Raw genomic sequence first — 13,832 nt, 5'->3', positions numbered from 1 at the left:
TTAAAAAAAGTCATTTAACCTGGACTTATGTAAAATTTTAATAAATTCCTTAAAAACTCTTCAATCACCCACCATGTTCTTATGCTATTCTCTCATCATAAACAAACCTGGAGTGTTGCCTTAATTCTTTCATGGATGTTTGAGAAATCCTTTAATCTCCATGGCAACCATTCAGTTGTGCAAAAAAAGTGCCTGAATGAACCTAGCTCCGCCTTTGAGACGCAGCTCCTCCCCCACTCAGCTCCTTCAGACTAGCCAGCAACAATTAGCAAACACCTGGTGTATCTGCTGAGCTCATTGCAGGAGCGACTGCTCAGTGAAATGCTGGTAAAAACATCGAAGGGTTAACAGAGGCACGGGAGGCAGAAGAACAGATTCAGCCAAAAAACATGAAATGTTTTGCTTACAGAAAATCCTCACAAGAAACAAAAAGGAAAAACAGCTGAAGCCTGGATATGAGGCTGCGGCTGTCACTCATGTTTCATCTCTCTTTTGCTTAGTGGGAACCAGATCCATCACTGGCTGCGAAACGGGCAACAAAAGACACCGTTCTTCTGAATCTGTGGCGCGAACAGTGAAGGCAGAGGGACTCTAATAAATCCTCATATAAACAGGATGCTGTCATTTGCAGAGATGAAAGAGAGGGATAAAAGCTTGTGCTGTTATGAAAGGCATATTATTCGTACAGTAATGCCGGCATCTCCTGATTTTAGACATGAAAGATAAAAAAAAAAGTGAAGAGTCAGTGAAGTAGTTCAAAGTGTTTTTTGTAGTGGATCAAGCTAAAACTCTCACCTCTCAGCATGAAGGCGTCTCACACCGAGCTTTCAACATTTCCCTAAAATCCTGCAAAGTGTGAAGAAGAAAGGACTGGCAGATCTCAAAGAGCTTACACTACCCAGAACCAAACAGCAGAGATCACGCAGTACTTCAGCAAAATGGCCCTCAAGAGGCGCACTGACACGAGAATATAAACCCAACGAGCAGCCAGAGGACCGAGAGGCCAGCATCTCTGGTAAAGTGGATGAATTAGAGAAGGCTGGACAGGAACAAAAAGGAAAATCACAAAAGACAAGATGGAAGCTATGCACACAAATCAAGATGGTGAAGCGGAGTTGATCTGGAGTCAAACAGTCAAAATGGCTGATGGCAAACCAACTGGACGTTGAACTGGTAGTACAGAAAAGTTTTTCTCTTCAGCACTGGATTTGTAACCGTCTCTCTTCACCCAAATCTAAGACTTTTGTCTTGAAATGCCACATGTCCGCAGAGTGCCGAGTCACTTCAGACCTATACGCTGTGGAACCAGAAGTTTTAGTTAAATATGTTGGTGTGGAAAAATAAGAAATTATTTATATTCTGTACATGCATCTCAAAATATTCTGTACATGCATGTAAAGTTTGCATCTCATGCAAACTTTACATGCATCTCTAAAGTTTGCATTAGGCTGAATGCAAACTTTAGAAATTGAGGGATTTATAGCAAACGTTCCTCCAGCTCAAATGGAACCGTCGATTTGAATCCAACTTCCATCTAAATAAGTTGTTTTAGTTTCCAAAGTCAGAACCGAGTTCATTTAAACGTAATTTCATCCAGACATCGTCTTCATCTGCATTGATTGGTTAGATTGCAGTGTTTACCTGCTTTGCGGTGAAAATTAGATATAGATTTTGTTGTAAAGTAATGGCTGTGTTTGTTCTGTTTCTTTGCAGAAGCGACGCGGTGAGTCGTCGTCCTGAGCAACAACATCATTATTATTATTAGGATGATTGGAAGATGAGCTGCTGATGGCTAAAACATGGCTGCTTTGAATTGTCAGAATAATTGCATTAAGTTTTGTCTGTTGGGAATCAATCAATTTGAAAACAAAGTGGAGACATGATGAAACAAAACTAAGCATAACTGCATTTTATCATCTTATAACTTTACTTTCTCTCTAAAAACTATTTCCACCGTTTGGACATTTTGGGTTAGAAATCAAGTTTGAACAAAACTTTTTTTTTGTTTTAAATAGTCCTTCAAGTACATAAGTATCCAAATAAAACCCTTTGTTTTATAATCGTCTTGCTGTTAAGACCATCTGGCTTAGATAACAAGGTTGTGGAAGTAAAAAAAAGCGAGTTGTTTAGCAAGAAGAAGAATTTGTTCTGCTTTATGCAGAGTGGCTTGTTTCCAACAGTATGATAAAAAAAATTAAGAGCTGCAACAAGTGAAACAAAGTGAGCGTCTTCATGACATGTTCCAACAAATGCATACATTAAAAAGGCAACTAAACATCATCATTTTTTATTTGTTATATACACTGGAATTAGTGAAAATATGCAAAAAGACGACAAACTTGAATAGGCCTGTCGCAATACACTTTGCTGGACAATAATTTGTCATTTAGAAAGATGTTCTGCTCAGGTTCTGACCGGCATTATTATTCCTACGATCCTCATAACAAGAGTCTACGTATTAGTGAGCTATGGAGTGGTTGTGCATGTCTCACTTTTTTCCAGTAGTATGGAGAAACTCTGACTTGTTGTTCAATCATTTAAATATGTTACTGCTGCATGATTCCCCCGTAGCAACAAATCTTCAGTGTGACACCCAAAGTGTCTTAATTGAAGCAAATTTTAAAACAGTTTTTGATTTTAACAGAGAAATGATGGAATAGTTGCACACATCCAGCAGGATTAGCCTTCATTAAGCTAAACCTGATAAATCTGTTTAGATCTGTGTTTGTGTCTCTCAGAAGTTTTCATTTTCAGATTTTGTCATTTTCAGTGTATGTCTGTTCCTGACAGCAATGGAAGAAAAGAGGAAATAATGATGCTTTTCAAAGTAAAAAACAAGTCAGGCATCAAAAAATAATCATTTTAAAAAGTAACATTTTTCTCACTTATATCAGAGAATTAAAAACTTTAACTTATAAATAATATTTAACACTGGAACTAGAAAATATTAAACCCCCCCACCAAAAAAAAGCAACTAAAGTGGATTATGTCTCTGTAACAAAAACTGCATTTAAAAAATATTAGACAGGGAAAACAGGCAAAAGTGGCAGGTAGTGAAAACTGACGACTTCAAACTGGGTGTCAAATCTAAAGAGCAGCATCGCTATGGCAACTGTTGTCCAAATAATTATTTGATTAATTTAAATTAATTCAATTAAATTAATTACATTTGTTTAAATTTAGTATATCAATTAGATTTATTTAAATCAATTAAATCAATTGAATTAAAGAAATTACATTTATTTAAATGATTTATAAATCAAATCCATTTTAATTGATTTATTGCTTATTGTGACTGATTTAGACAACATTTTCTAATAATTCCAGATTTTTCATCTCTGATGTTCAGGAAAGCAGCTCAGAGCGCTGCGGGCTGACGGAGGGCCCGGTCTGAAGCGGCCCCGTGGGGCCGGCCTTACCCTGCATGCCGGTGGGGCCGAAGCCCTGGCGCGTCAGGAAGATGGCGTGGTCGTGATGTTCGGCGTGATCAGGGTCGCCTTTCTGCTGCACAAACGCCCAGCGGCAAACGTTCTCCAGACTCCGTGATGGGTTTCCTCTCTCAATGAGGCTGATGGACTGACAGACGGGAAAAGGGGAAAAGCGCTCATTTCATTTCCTCTCAGGCAGCAGCACAACATGATGGGTTCATTTTCAGCGAGGACACAAAGTAACGACGGAAACCAAACTCTGTCCAGAATCTACAGGGAAATATGCACCAGTATGAATTATTTTACTTTATCTTTGTTTGATTTGAAGACACATGAAATGTGAATATCTGATTTTATTTCAGTTTTAATACAGACAGATGTAAAATAATTAGGGTTTTTTAGTGATATGGTGTGGGGTTTTATTCCTGTAAATCTGTCCGACATCCATATCATTACACTGGAAGTTTGTTCCACAAATCTGGAACAAACTTCCAAAAACTGCATAAAAGTCAATGACTAGAGAGCAAATCACACATTTTATTCCTAGAGAAAAAACTGCCAGTTTATGCCAGTTTGATCAGGAGGAATGGGTTAAAAATCCAGTAAACTACTTGTTTTGTTTTCTAATTTGTGAAAAATGTTTAACACAATTCCAACAATTTCCAACAATGGAAAACACATTTCTAGGTTTCACATCTGGATTTAAAGAAAGTAATAAAAATGCACCAACAGCCGCTCTTCCTAATTATTTTGACATTTAGCAAAAATAAATAATTGCAGTAATCCTAATGGACCTAAACAGAGAAATAAAAGAAGTTCATTCATGTTTTTACAGAGTGTGTAAAATTCAGTTTTCCTCTAAACAAACCGTTTTTTTTTTGGTGATGCAGGGCAGCATAACAATGCTAATTACTGATGTAAGGCGCTAAAGTCCATTAGCAAATGGTCTCCCACACACTGCACAACATAACCTTTGCTCTTAATATGAAGAATTCATGAATATTCATAGTGGAATAGCATGAAACTGTTATATATTAAAAATATGGAAGTCAATGTTTCACAAAAAAGCTGAAAGATAAACGATTTATTTGGACGTTAAATCTTCCACAAGCATTGAACTGTATGACCTCCGATAGGTCACATGATCCTTTAGGGTCATCAGTGGTTTTTCTGGGAGAGGAAACTCGTTAAGTTGGACTTGAGGTTTTTCCCAGATCCATGTCCTGATTTCCAATCCACAGCAGAACTCATTCTGTCTTCTCTTTTGTCTCTGGGAGATTTTGCTGGGAAATCTCAGACTGGCTGTTTGTGTTTATTAGTTTTAATTATCTGTATATTTGCCTCGGAAATGGCTGAGTATTAAATAAAACCCAAGTACGTTCATTTGTACTCACTTTAAGCCTTATTATTTTACTTTTTACTGATTTGGGTTTAATCCTATTATCTCTACTTTCAGATTGTTTGTCTACAAATTCAATACAATCTGCACTAAATCATCCTAGACAAAGCTAATTCAATCTCTGTGGGATTAATTTGAATATCAAAGCTCCTGGCTGTCAGGACTTCATGTTGAATCTTTTTCACCAGTAGGTTTGAATATTACAATAAATATTAAATGTTAAGTAGATGACCGAGTAGATTTAGTAAAATATTGTTATTATCTCAAAAGAAAACGTGTCTTTTACCATTCAGTGGACCAAAATCTGAAAAAACATGTTTGTGGGTAGAAAATCCAGAAATTTACTCAAATAAAAGTAACAATACTTTATAATAAAGCCATCCAAATAAAAGTAAAAAGTAAAGCGCAGTAAAAATCCTCCTAAAAGTACATTTTTCCAAAAAAAGTGCTCAAGTAAATGTGATTCTGACTGAGGATAAAAGTCTGTAAATGTGCTTAGAACGTCGCATACGAACAAATTAAAGGAAATATTTTCCTTCTGTGTGAAAACGATTTCTACTGATGGATTTTTCAGACTCACCTTGGCGTAACCCAGCATGATCATCCTGACCAGAACCACGTTGATGTGAACCCCCAGCGACTCGTCGTGGTAAATCTCGTTCACCTGGAAACGCAGTGGCAGGAGGAGGAATTAGAAAATATTTCAGTAATTTACACAAACAGCATCTGCGTCACTGGCACGTTTCATCGCCCGACCAGTCAAGCCTGTGAGCCGCACTGTAATCACAGACCTGAGCCGCTGCTGGCAGCAATAAACACAGCCCATCACTGTGTCCTGTTATCTGGGTTCTGTTCACGGCTGCTGGAGGAGGAAAATAAACTGTAATCATCTAAACAACAGTGGCTGAACCCCATCTAAAATTGCAGACAAAAGTACTTTCTTTAAATGTCTTAAGATGAATTTGGCGCTGCTTTTGTGAGAAAGCATGATCTGATTTGGACGCCAGCTGTTGTTTGATAAATCCCTGAAAAGGGAATGAGGAACATTCAGGACAAAAAACAAAAAAACAAAGCATGAAACTGAAATAGTGATACTTCTAACATCAACATGTGAAAAGCTGCTACACTTAATATCAATACATGCAGAATAATTTGTGGAATAACTGATTAATAATTAAAGAGGAAAAGCAGTTAATAGAAGATTTATTTGAACCAGGTGAAACTAAAATTGCCACTTGACGAGTTTTGGACAGAACATAATTATAGTCAAAAGCTTGTTTTTCATCTTATGATAAAATCTCTATATTTTTTGTACTGTTGTTCTTTCTGAGTCTGTCTGCTCCAGTTGAAGAGGCAGAATTATAATTGCCTATTTTGAGTTTTACATCATGTTATAATGTCAGTCCCTCATCAAAACCAAACCTGGAGGGTTCCCTTGATTCTTTATGCATGTTTAAGCAACCTTATTATCTCCATGGCAACCATTCAGCTGTTAAAAGCCCGGTTGGACCTAGCCCCGCCTTTGAGACGCAGCTCCTCCTCAGAGGAGTTTCCAAGCTTCCGCCTCACAGAGCAGCCCTCCCCACTCAGCTCCTTCAGACTAGCAAGTAGCAATTAGCATCTGCTGAGCTCATTATAGGAGCCACTTCTCAGAGCAACCTGGTAAAAATGTTGTTAAAGGGTTAACAGAGGAGCAATTTTGTGGTGACTTCCTGAAGGCGGCGTTTCAGAAAGAGCATGGGCTTCTCAAAGAGACGCAAACCCAATTTTAAGGCCTTACATTACGCAGTCAAATTTATTTTAAGTCATATTTGACAGATTAAGCATTTTTGTAACAACTGAAGATAAACATAATTACTTGATTGTGCTATAAATTGACACTTTGTGCCTGTGAAACAGACAATATTGCCCCTTTCAAAGAGGAATGTTGATGTGATGACTTTCTGAAAAATGAAGTGTTGGAACTTCTTAATGAGACAGAGGCTCAGTGTCTGGAAAACACATCAAGTAATCCATTACTAAATTAGTTGACGATTATTTGGAGTAATCCCGAGTCATCACGATTAATCAGATGAATCATTTCAGCCCTACTTGTATCCAGATCCTCATCACCATATAGCTGAGGGCTGGAATGTAAACGGACCGGTACACTGAGCTTTTTCTTCACCACAACAAACCGGATCAGTTCCTGTTCATCTCCTGTTTCATCCCAGCAGGAAACGTAACGAGCAACCAGAGTAAAAGCCGGTGGGGAAACGTGTGTAAAGGAGTCCAGGGTTCAGTAACGGCTGGCCTTCAAGCCCACAACCCCGTCAGGGTGATGGGAGTCGGAGTGGAGCCGCAGTGACATCTGCCCCCTCGACGCCACCACTTCTGCCCCCTGACGCCACCACTTCTGCCCCTCGACGCCACCACTTCTGCCCCTCGACGCCACCACTTCTGCCCCCCGACGCCACCACTTCTGCCCCTCGACGCCACCACTTCTGCCCCCCGACGCCACCACTTCTGCCCCCGACGCCACCACTTCTGCCACCTGCCCCCCCGACGCCACCACTTCTGCCCCCCGATGCCACCACTTCTGCCCTCTGGCGCCTCTCTACACATGCCAGCTTCTTGCTAATCCAAACATTTGCATATCCATTGTTGGTCTGCATGAACACCAAATTACTTCCAAATCAGGACGCTCCCGCTGAGCGCCCCGCTGGATGTTTGTACATTTATGTAGAGAAGGAACCTTATTGTTTTTCAAGATAATGTGAAAAGTTACATGATTTTGTTTAGGGAAAAGTTGTGTATTGATCTAATAACTGAACCAGAGTGCACATCATATTTACAGCATATTGATTCTCCGATTTTAAGATTTGCAGAGATGTCATAGTACGCAACGAGTGGAAACATGGAGATGAGACGTTTGTTGACAGATTGGTTGCCGGTCGCAGTTCAGCCGTGCTGTGCAGAAAAATGATTGACTGTAAGTTGAGCAGCGATCAAGTCTGTGAATAAATCAACATCTAGTACCGCTCTCCGCCTCCCAGAGCGCCGCCGCCACTCTGCGTTTCATTTTTTCCGGCCTAGTGATTTCTCACTAAATCTTCTCCATCTGACTGTCCTCAGAGCAGTTTTTGTCCCTCATCGACTCGAGTGCTGCAGCACCAACCAGCAAATCCATATGCCATCTTCTGCCCTTAAAACTTCACATTTCTGATGAGACAATTTTCCCCACATGTGACTGGAGACATGGCTGTGGGAGACAGATTAAACTCTGAAAGCTCTACTGTCAGCTGCTCCTCCAGATCTAAAAGATACCACCAATCAGCATTATCGCCCGAAACGCTAATGCTGCAGTTTCTAAACCACTTCCTCGCAGCTACAGCAGGGTTCATTCCCTCTCTGTGAACCGCATGCGTTCAATCTCACTTTGTATGCAAGCAGTTGAAGCACACCAACACACAAACAATAAATGTCTCAGAAGGAGGAAAGCAGGGAAGAGCTGAAGGTCTAATCAATGCAGCAAACTCTACAGTCACTAAAGCTCGCATCCATCCAGTGGAAAACACACACAGAGTCACCAGATATCAGCTTTTATGGCCCATTTGTGTCTCTTTGGAGTAATTTCCTCTGTATTTATAGTCGCTTGCAGTCGGGCTGCAGGTCAAAGTGACTTTCAAATGATAAATATGAAATCATTAAGCACCACAAAGGTGAACGCAACAAAACTTACAGCTAAGGGAGTTTTGGAGGCCAGACTGAAACTCAAAAATTAGATTTTTTTTTGTGTACAGTCAGTGAATATTAGGGCTCTAGCAGAACTTGAATGTCTCCCCAGCTTCAGCATTTGGGTCTGGTCATCAGTTGGTTCTGAACATTGTTAAACTAAACAATTAAAACTGACTTTCAAATGTAAAGGGTTATTCCTCTGATTTTTTATCATCTGGACTAAATCTATAACATTTGAACATGTCAAATAAACTAAAAACAGATTAAAATACATTAGGAAATACATTAGTCTTACTTGTTGAAAATATTGTGCAACAATTTAAATAAATTTTAAGCATGAATTTACTGTGGATTTTTCTCAAATCTAATATGTCATGCTGTTACAGCCTTAAACTTTTTCCTCAAGAAGCTGAGGCTTTTCTCTGTAACACAAACATTTTTTTTTTCTAACAGCCGTTTGTCCTGTTCAGCAGAACGCTAGCCACAGCTGGTATTTGCGTCAAATGGATCAAGGAGAGGAAAAAAAAAACGTTTTGTTGATTTTTCATGTTCTAAGAAGTGCAAAACTAAGTACGGCGGTAGAGCTGTGTTCTGTTTTACAAAAGGAGAAATGCTTTAGCTGGTTTTACGTGGGCTGTGTAGGTAACATTTATCAACAATCTTTAGGATTTTAACTCCATCAACCAAATCCTAGCAGGCAGCAAACACAGAAGCTCTTTCCATGTCAGAGGAAGATGAAGGAGAAAAAGTGGTGATATGTTACAAGTTTCCAGCTTAGAATACGAAACTCTGAATATTTGTTTCACTACTTTCTTTCTTCTGCTTTTAATAAAATCTCCATCCATGTGGGTTAAAGTTAGTGAAGATGCCATAATATGCTGTTATAGTAGGTGGAGATAATCTTCACAGAAACAACATTTGGAGAAAAATCAAGACCTTGGGTCAAAGGTTAGTCAAAAGAATTGTAAGTCATGCTTTTTAGCATTATTAACATTTCTTTGGTCTTCTTTACGATTCACATTTAATTAAAGGGTCGGTGTTATGCATATTCCAGGCACATAGTGAAATTTTATAGCCCAATTCAGTAACTGTTACCTTCAGTTGTTATAAAAATGCTCCATATATATCAAACATGACTTAAAAGAAATTTGGCTTCACAATTTAAGGCCTTGAAATTGGTCTGCTGTCTCTTTAAGAGGACCATCAAAACTCCCTCAGACTTTCTTCCTTTAGTTAACTCCCACTCCCACTCCCTCCATTGGAGACACTTTTCTCTCCTCCAGCAGTTTGTAGGAGACCATCAGCATCAGGTCGCTCCATTAAGGAGGTTCAGAGGGGAAGAACGGGTCAGGTTTTCTGTGCTGACCTCATCTCATCCTGTCTGTGAGCAACATGGAGGGAGGATGTCAACAATCCTCCACTCGCTCTGAAAATGGAAAAAATTCCAACAAAGAGGCTCCAAAATCTGTTTTGGAGTCTAAAATTAGACCAATGGAGGCTGTTCCAGCAGAAAAATAATACGATTTGCAAACACCCCGTATGGATCTACAGCATGCTGTGGATGCAAACATAGTTATTATTAGTTATCATGCCATGGCTATTAGGTAGCTGCAATCATTTTTTAAAAATATGATAAATGTCTTTACAGCTGTAAACTCATCTGATGCATTAATAACTTCCACTGTTGTGAAAACAGATGAAGAAGCAGCTGAGTTAACTGATTCTGTTTTAGAGTTCAGAAAACTAAGATGAGAGTTTTAATGAGGATAGTTTAAAACACTCACCTGAAGGTATTATTTGTGTTGAATAGATGTGCTAAACTAAAAACATAAAGCCTGATTATTAACCATGATTATATATAATTAAGCACAGAATTAATTAATTATTTTTATCCAACTGCAGCTTGTTTTAAATAGGAAATTGGCCAGCCACCTCTAAAAACAAAATCACTTTGATAACTTTTTAATTTACATTTTTATTAAAATAAACTTCATGATAAAGATTTTTAATATACTTTTCAATTAATAATCATCATTACAGCAATCAGGAACTGCTAAACAGATTTTTGCATGCTTCCTTTGTTTTCGTTTTTTATTATTGGGGTAACCTTAGAAGGCCTCCTTTCCATCACCCTAATCTTTACATCTCATCACAGACCATCTACTAGATCCAATTGTTACATCATCATCCAGGAGAAGTGACGGCTGCAAGGTCAGCGACTCGACCTAATCTCTTAGATCAAAAACTATTTTACCCTTTGGAACAATAACCTGAACTTGTCTCCCGTGTTCGATAAGTTGAAAATAAAATACATGTGATCTACTTTGATTTTTTCTATATTACTGGATCGAACCGACAGCATCATTCTGGATTTGAACTGGATGGTTTGTTGTCTTGTAAATCATTGGAATGTAATTCATTGGAATTGTACAAATTTCAAGTCTGATCGCTAATAAGTGTCAATATAAGATATGAGGATTGGTAAAATGAAAATCTGCTGGGGTTTTGAACATTGGACTTACCTGTACAATCTGCTTCCTTTAAGTGATTCACACAGCAAACATCAACAACAACATGATGCTTTGGATATTCTGACTAAACCATTCAGTGAGAAACCACAACTTTAAAGAATGAAAACTAAAATATTATTGTGATTATTGTATTGTTATTTTATTATTTCCCCTTTAGTTCCTACATGACAGTAGAAAACATGGTCCACATGGAAAAAATTAAAGTGAGATTTTTCATCTTTGGCCAGATAAATGTGGAGACTGAGTCAGTCCAAGTCGTTCAACATCAGCGCCCAACCTCAGAAATGCTTTTCTGCAAGAATGGTCAAACTGTGAGGATTTGGGTTTTTCTCTGTGTTAATTTAGGTTTCTGTGTCGTTTTCAGTTAATTGAGTCTCCGTGTTGTCCCGTCTACCCCTAGATTGTTCCCAGCTGTGTCTCGTTTCCCTGACTACCCTCTGTGTATTTAATCCCACCAGTGTTTCTTGTTCCTTGTTCCTGGATTAAGTACCAGTTGCTACCAGCGTCAGAGCTGTTGCTGTTACTCATCTGTGCTGCCTGGATTGTTTGCCTGATTCATCATTAAAATCATCATTCTTTCACTCCAACCTGGGTCCTCCGCGTCATCCTCACCACCTCCTCCACCGCAAATCATGACACAAACATTCCCATAAATACATCTAAAACTTGAAGACAGCTTTTCTAAAGGGGTTTGTAAGGGTGAGTCAATATCACATTATTAAATTAGAAAGAACGTTCACATGGTCGAAAATTCACAAGAACCAAAACATATTTTATGGTTTCATTTTACTAAAAATTGTGACAAAGTGTTCATCAAACCTGGTTGCCAATCAGTTGATAATGCACTTCATAAAAAGCCAATTCAAACAGAGTTTTTCCCCTCCAACTATAAATACTAAACTCCAGACGTTTTACTCCTTTTCTCAGAGGGAAGTGCTGCTTGGAGCTCATGTTTGGACAGATAATGGATCTTCGCTTCGTGACAGGCTTCATTTTCTTTGAAGCCTGTCACGAAAAGCGAGGGATGTGTAATAACCTTCCCCTCCGACACTTTCCTGAAAGATGTGAGGCAAATATGAAGCTCTTATCGACCTCTTGACTCCCTGAGAGGGAGAACTGATGGCTCAGAAACGCCGTCGGTGTATTTTTTTTATCTCGGCAACAAAGACCGAAGCGGCTTCGTCTTCACCATCTGCAAACTAAAAGACAGAGAAAATTCCAGAAACAGAAAGGATGCAGCCTCTGTCAGCCAAATGGGTTAAAAAGAGAAGAAAAGAAATAAAACCGTTAAAAAATGTAACTAAAACTATTCCAAATGAAATGTGGTGAGTATTTTTATCCAAAACAAGAAGTTTAAAGTGCTGAGCAAAGGTCCAGCCCAGGTAACATGCTCTGACTCCTGCCCATCGACTGAGTCTCCCGCTACCTCTTTGCTTTGCTTCATGATTCCTTTAAGACTCCTGCCACATTTTTTCCTTCCTCTCAACTTTCCTATTGATATTTCTCCAGATACAGCATTCTGTGAATAAGCAGCTTCAACGATGTGAAGTCAGCAGTTTCCCCCATAATCCTCCAGGCCCTTTTCTGTATTTAAAAACATTTTAGTAATTTATTTCTGTTAAAGGGACAGTATCATGTAAAACTGCCATTTTTTAGCTTTCCATCATGTTATAAAGTTATTTCCTCATCAGAAACAGACCAGGAGTGTCGTCTTGATTCTTTCATGCTTGTTTGAGAAATCCTTTAATCACCATGGCAACCATTCAGTCTGGATGGACTTACCGCCGCCTTCGTGGCACAGCTCCTTCAGACTAGCCAGCAGCAATTAGCAAACATCTGGTGGAACTGCTGAGCTACTACTCAGAGCAACGCTGGTAAAAATGTTGCTAAAGCTTAATAGAGGAGCCATGCTGTGATGACTTTCTGAAGGCGGAGCTGCAGAAAGAGCAGGAGTTTCTTAAAGAGACAGAGGACCAATTTCAAGGTGTTAAATCAGGAAGTAAAATTATATTTAAATTATATTTGAGGGATTATCAGAGACATTTCACTTTCCTACAGAGTCCCATTTATAACAATGGATGGAAACTAAAGGATCACCTCATTTCCCGCTGCACTAAAATAAATTCAAGCAACGTGTTGCCAAACTGCTGACAAACACAAAAAGCCTGAGACGCCTGTGCAAACATACAGGCTCTTTTAATGCTTCAATTAGCTGTGATTCTCTCTAGTTAAACACATACAGCATGCCTTAAAAAAGAGAGTCTGTCTTAATTAGCATGAAAAATCAAAGAGAATTGGAGGAAAAGGAACCAGAAATATGATGAGGAATAAAGAATGTATGACAGGAGGAAGACGAGGCGGATGAAAGGAAAACATATAGGAAGATAACAGAGAGGGTAAGGGGAGTGAATTGTGGAAAAGGAGACATAACAGAAGATAGTGGGTAGAAAGAAAAAACCCAGAGGGAAGGAGAATAGTTCTTCAGATAGAATTGCTACAAATATAAACATAAATGCACAATTTAGGACAGGAGGAGGGAGGAGTGGAGAGACAGAGCTGTGGGAACGTGAAGGTGAGCAGAGTGAGGATCAGAGAGGGAGAATAAGGCAAACGCTGAGATCCAAGAGATCCAGACCAGCTGAACGTTCCTGTCAATCCCAGTAATCAGAGAGCAGAGGCCAGACGGAGCTGCCAGGCTGCAGGGATCTCTGCTGGAGGACGACACCCAGAACCCCCAACCATCCCTCGCTGCTGCGC

General features: G+C 39.1%; 1 protein-coding gene across 2 annotated transcripts in view; it reads right to left on the bottom strand.

The window, feature by feature from the left end:
- LOC102217056 (A disintegrin and metalloproteinase with thrombospondin motifs 3-like) overlaps positions 1-13,832 on the bottom strand; it is a 191,407-nt gene that overhangs the window by 72,223 nt on the left and 105,352 nt on the right. For both annotated transcript variants that reach the window (XM_023343569.1, XM_023343570.1), the window contains exons 6-7: positions 5,408-5,491; positions 3,420-3,576 (exon numbers count right to left, since the gene is read on the bottom strand). In XM_023343569.1, coding sequence (XP_023199337.1) covers positions 3,420-3,576; positions 5,408-5,491 — 241 coding nt within the window. The remainder of the gene's footprint in view (positions 1-3,419; positions 3,577-5,407; positions 5,492-13,832) is intronic.

This window comes from Xiphophorus maculatus, chromosome 12, assembly GCF_002775205.1.
Source record: "Xiphophorus maculatus strain JP 163 A chromosome 12, X_maculatus-5.0-male, whole genome shotgun sequence".
Taxonomy (NCBI): domain Eukaryota; kingdom Metazoa; phylum Chordata; class Actinopteri; order Cyprinodontiformes; family Poeciliidae; genus Xiphophorus; species Xiphophorus maculatus.
This window is presented reverse-complemented; position numbering and strand designations above follow the sequence as displayed.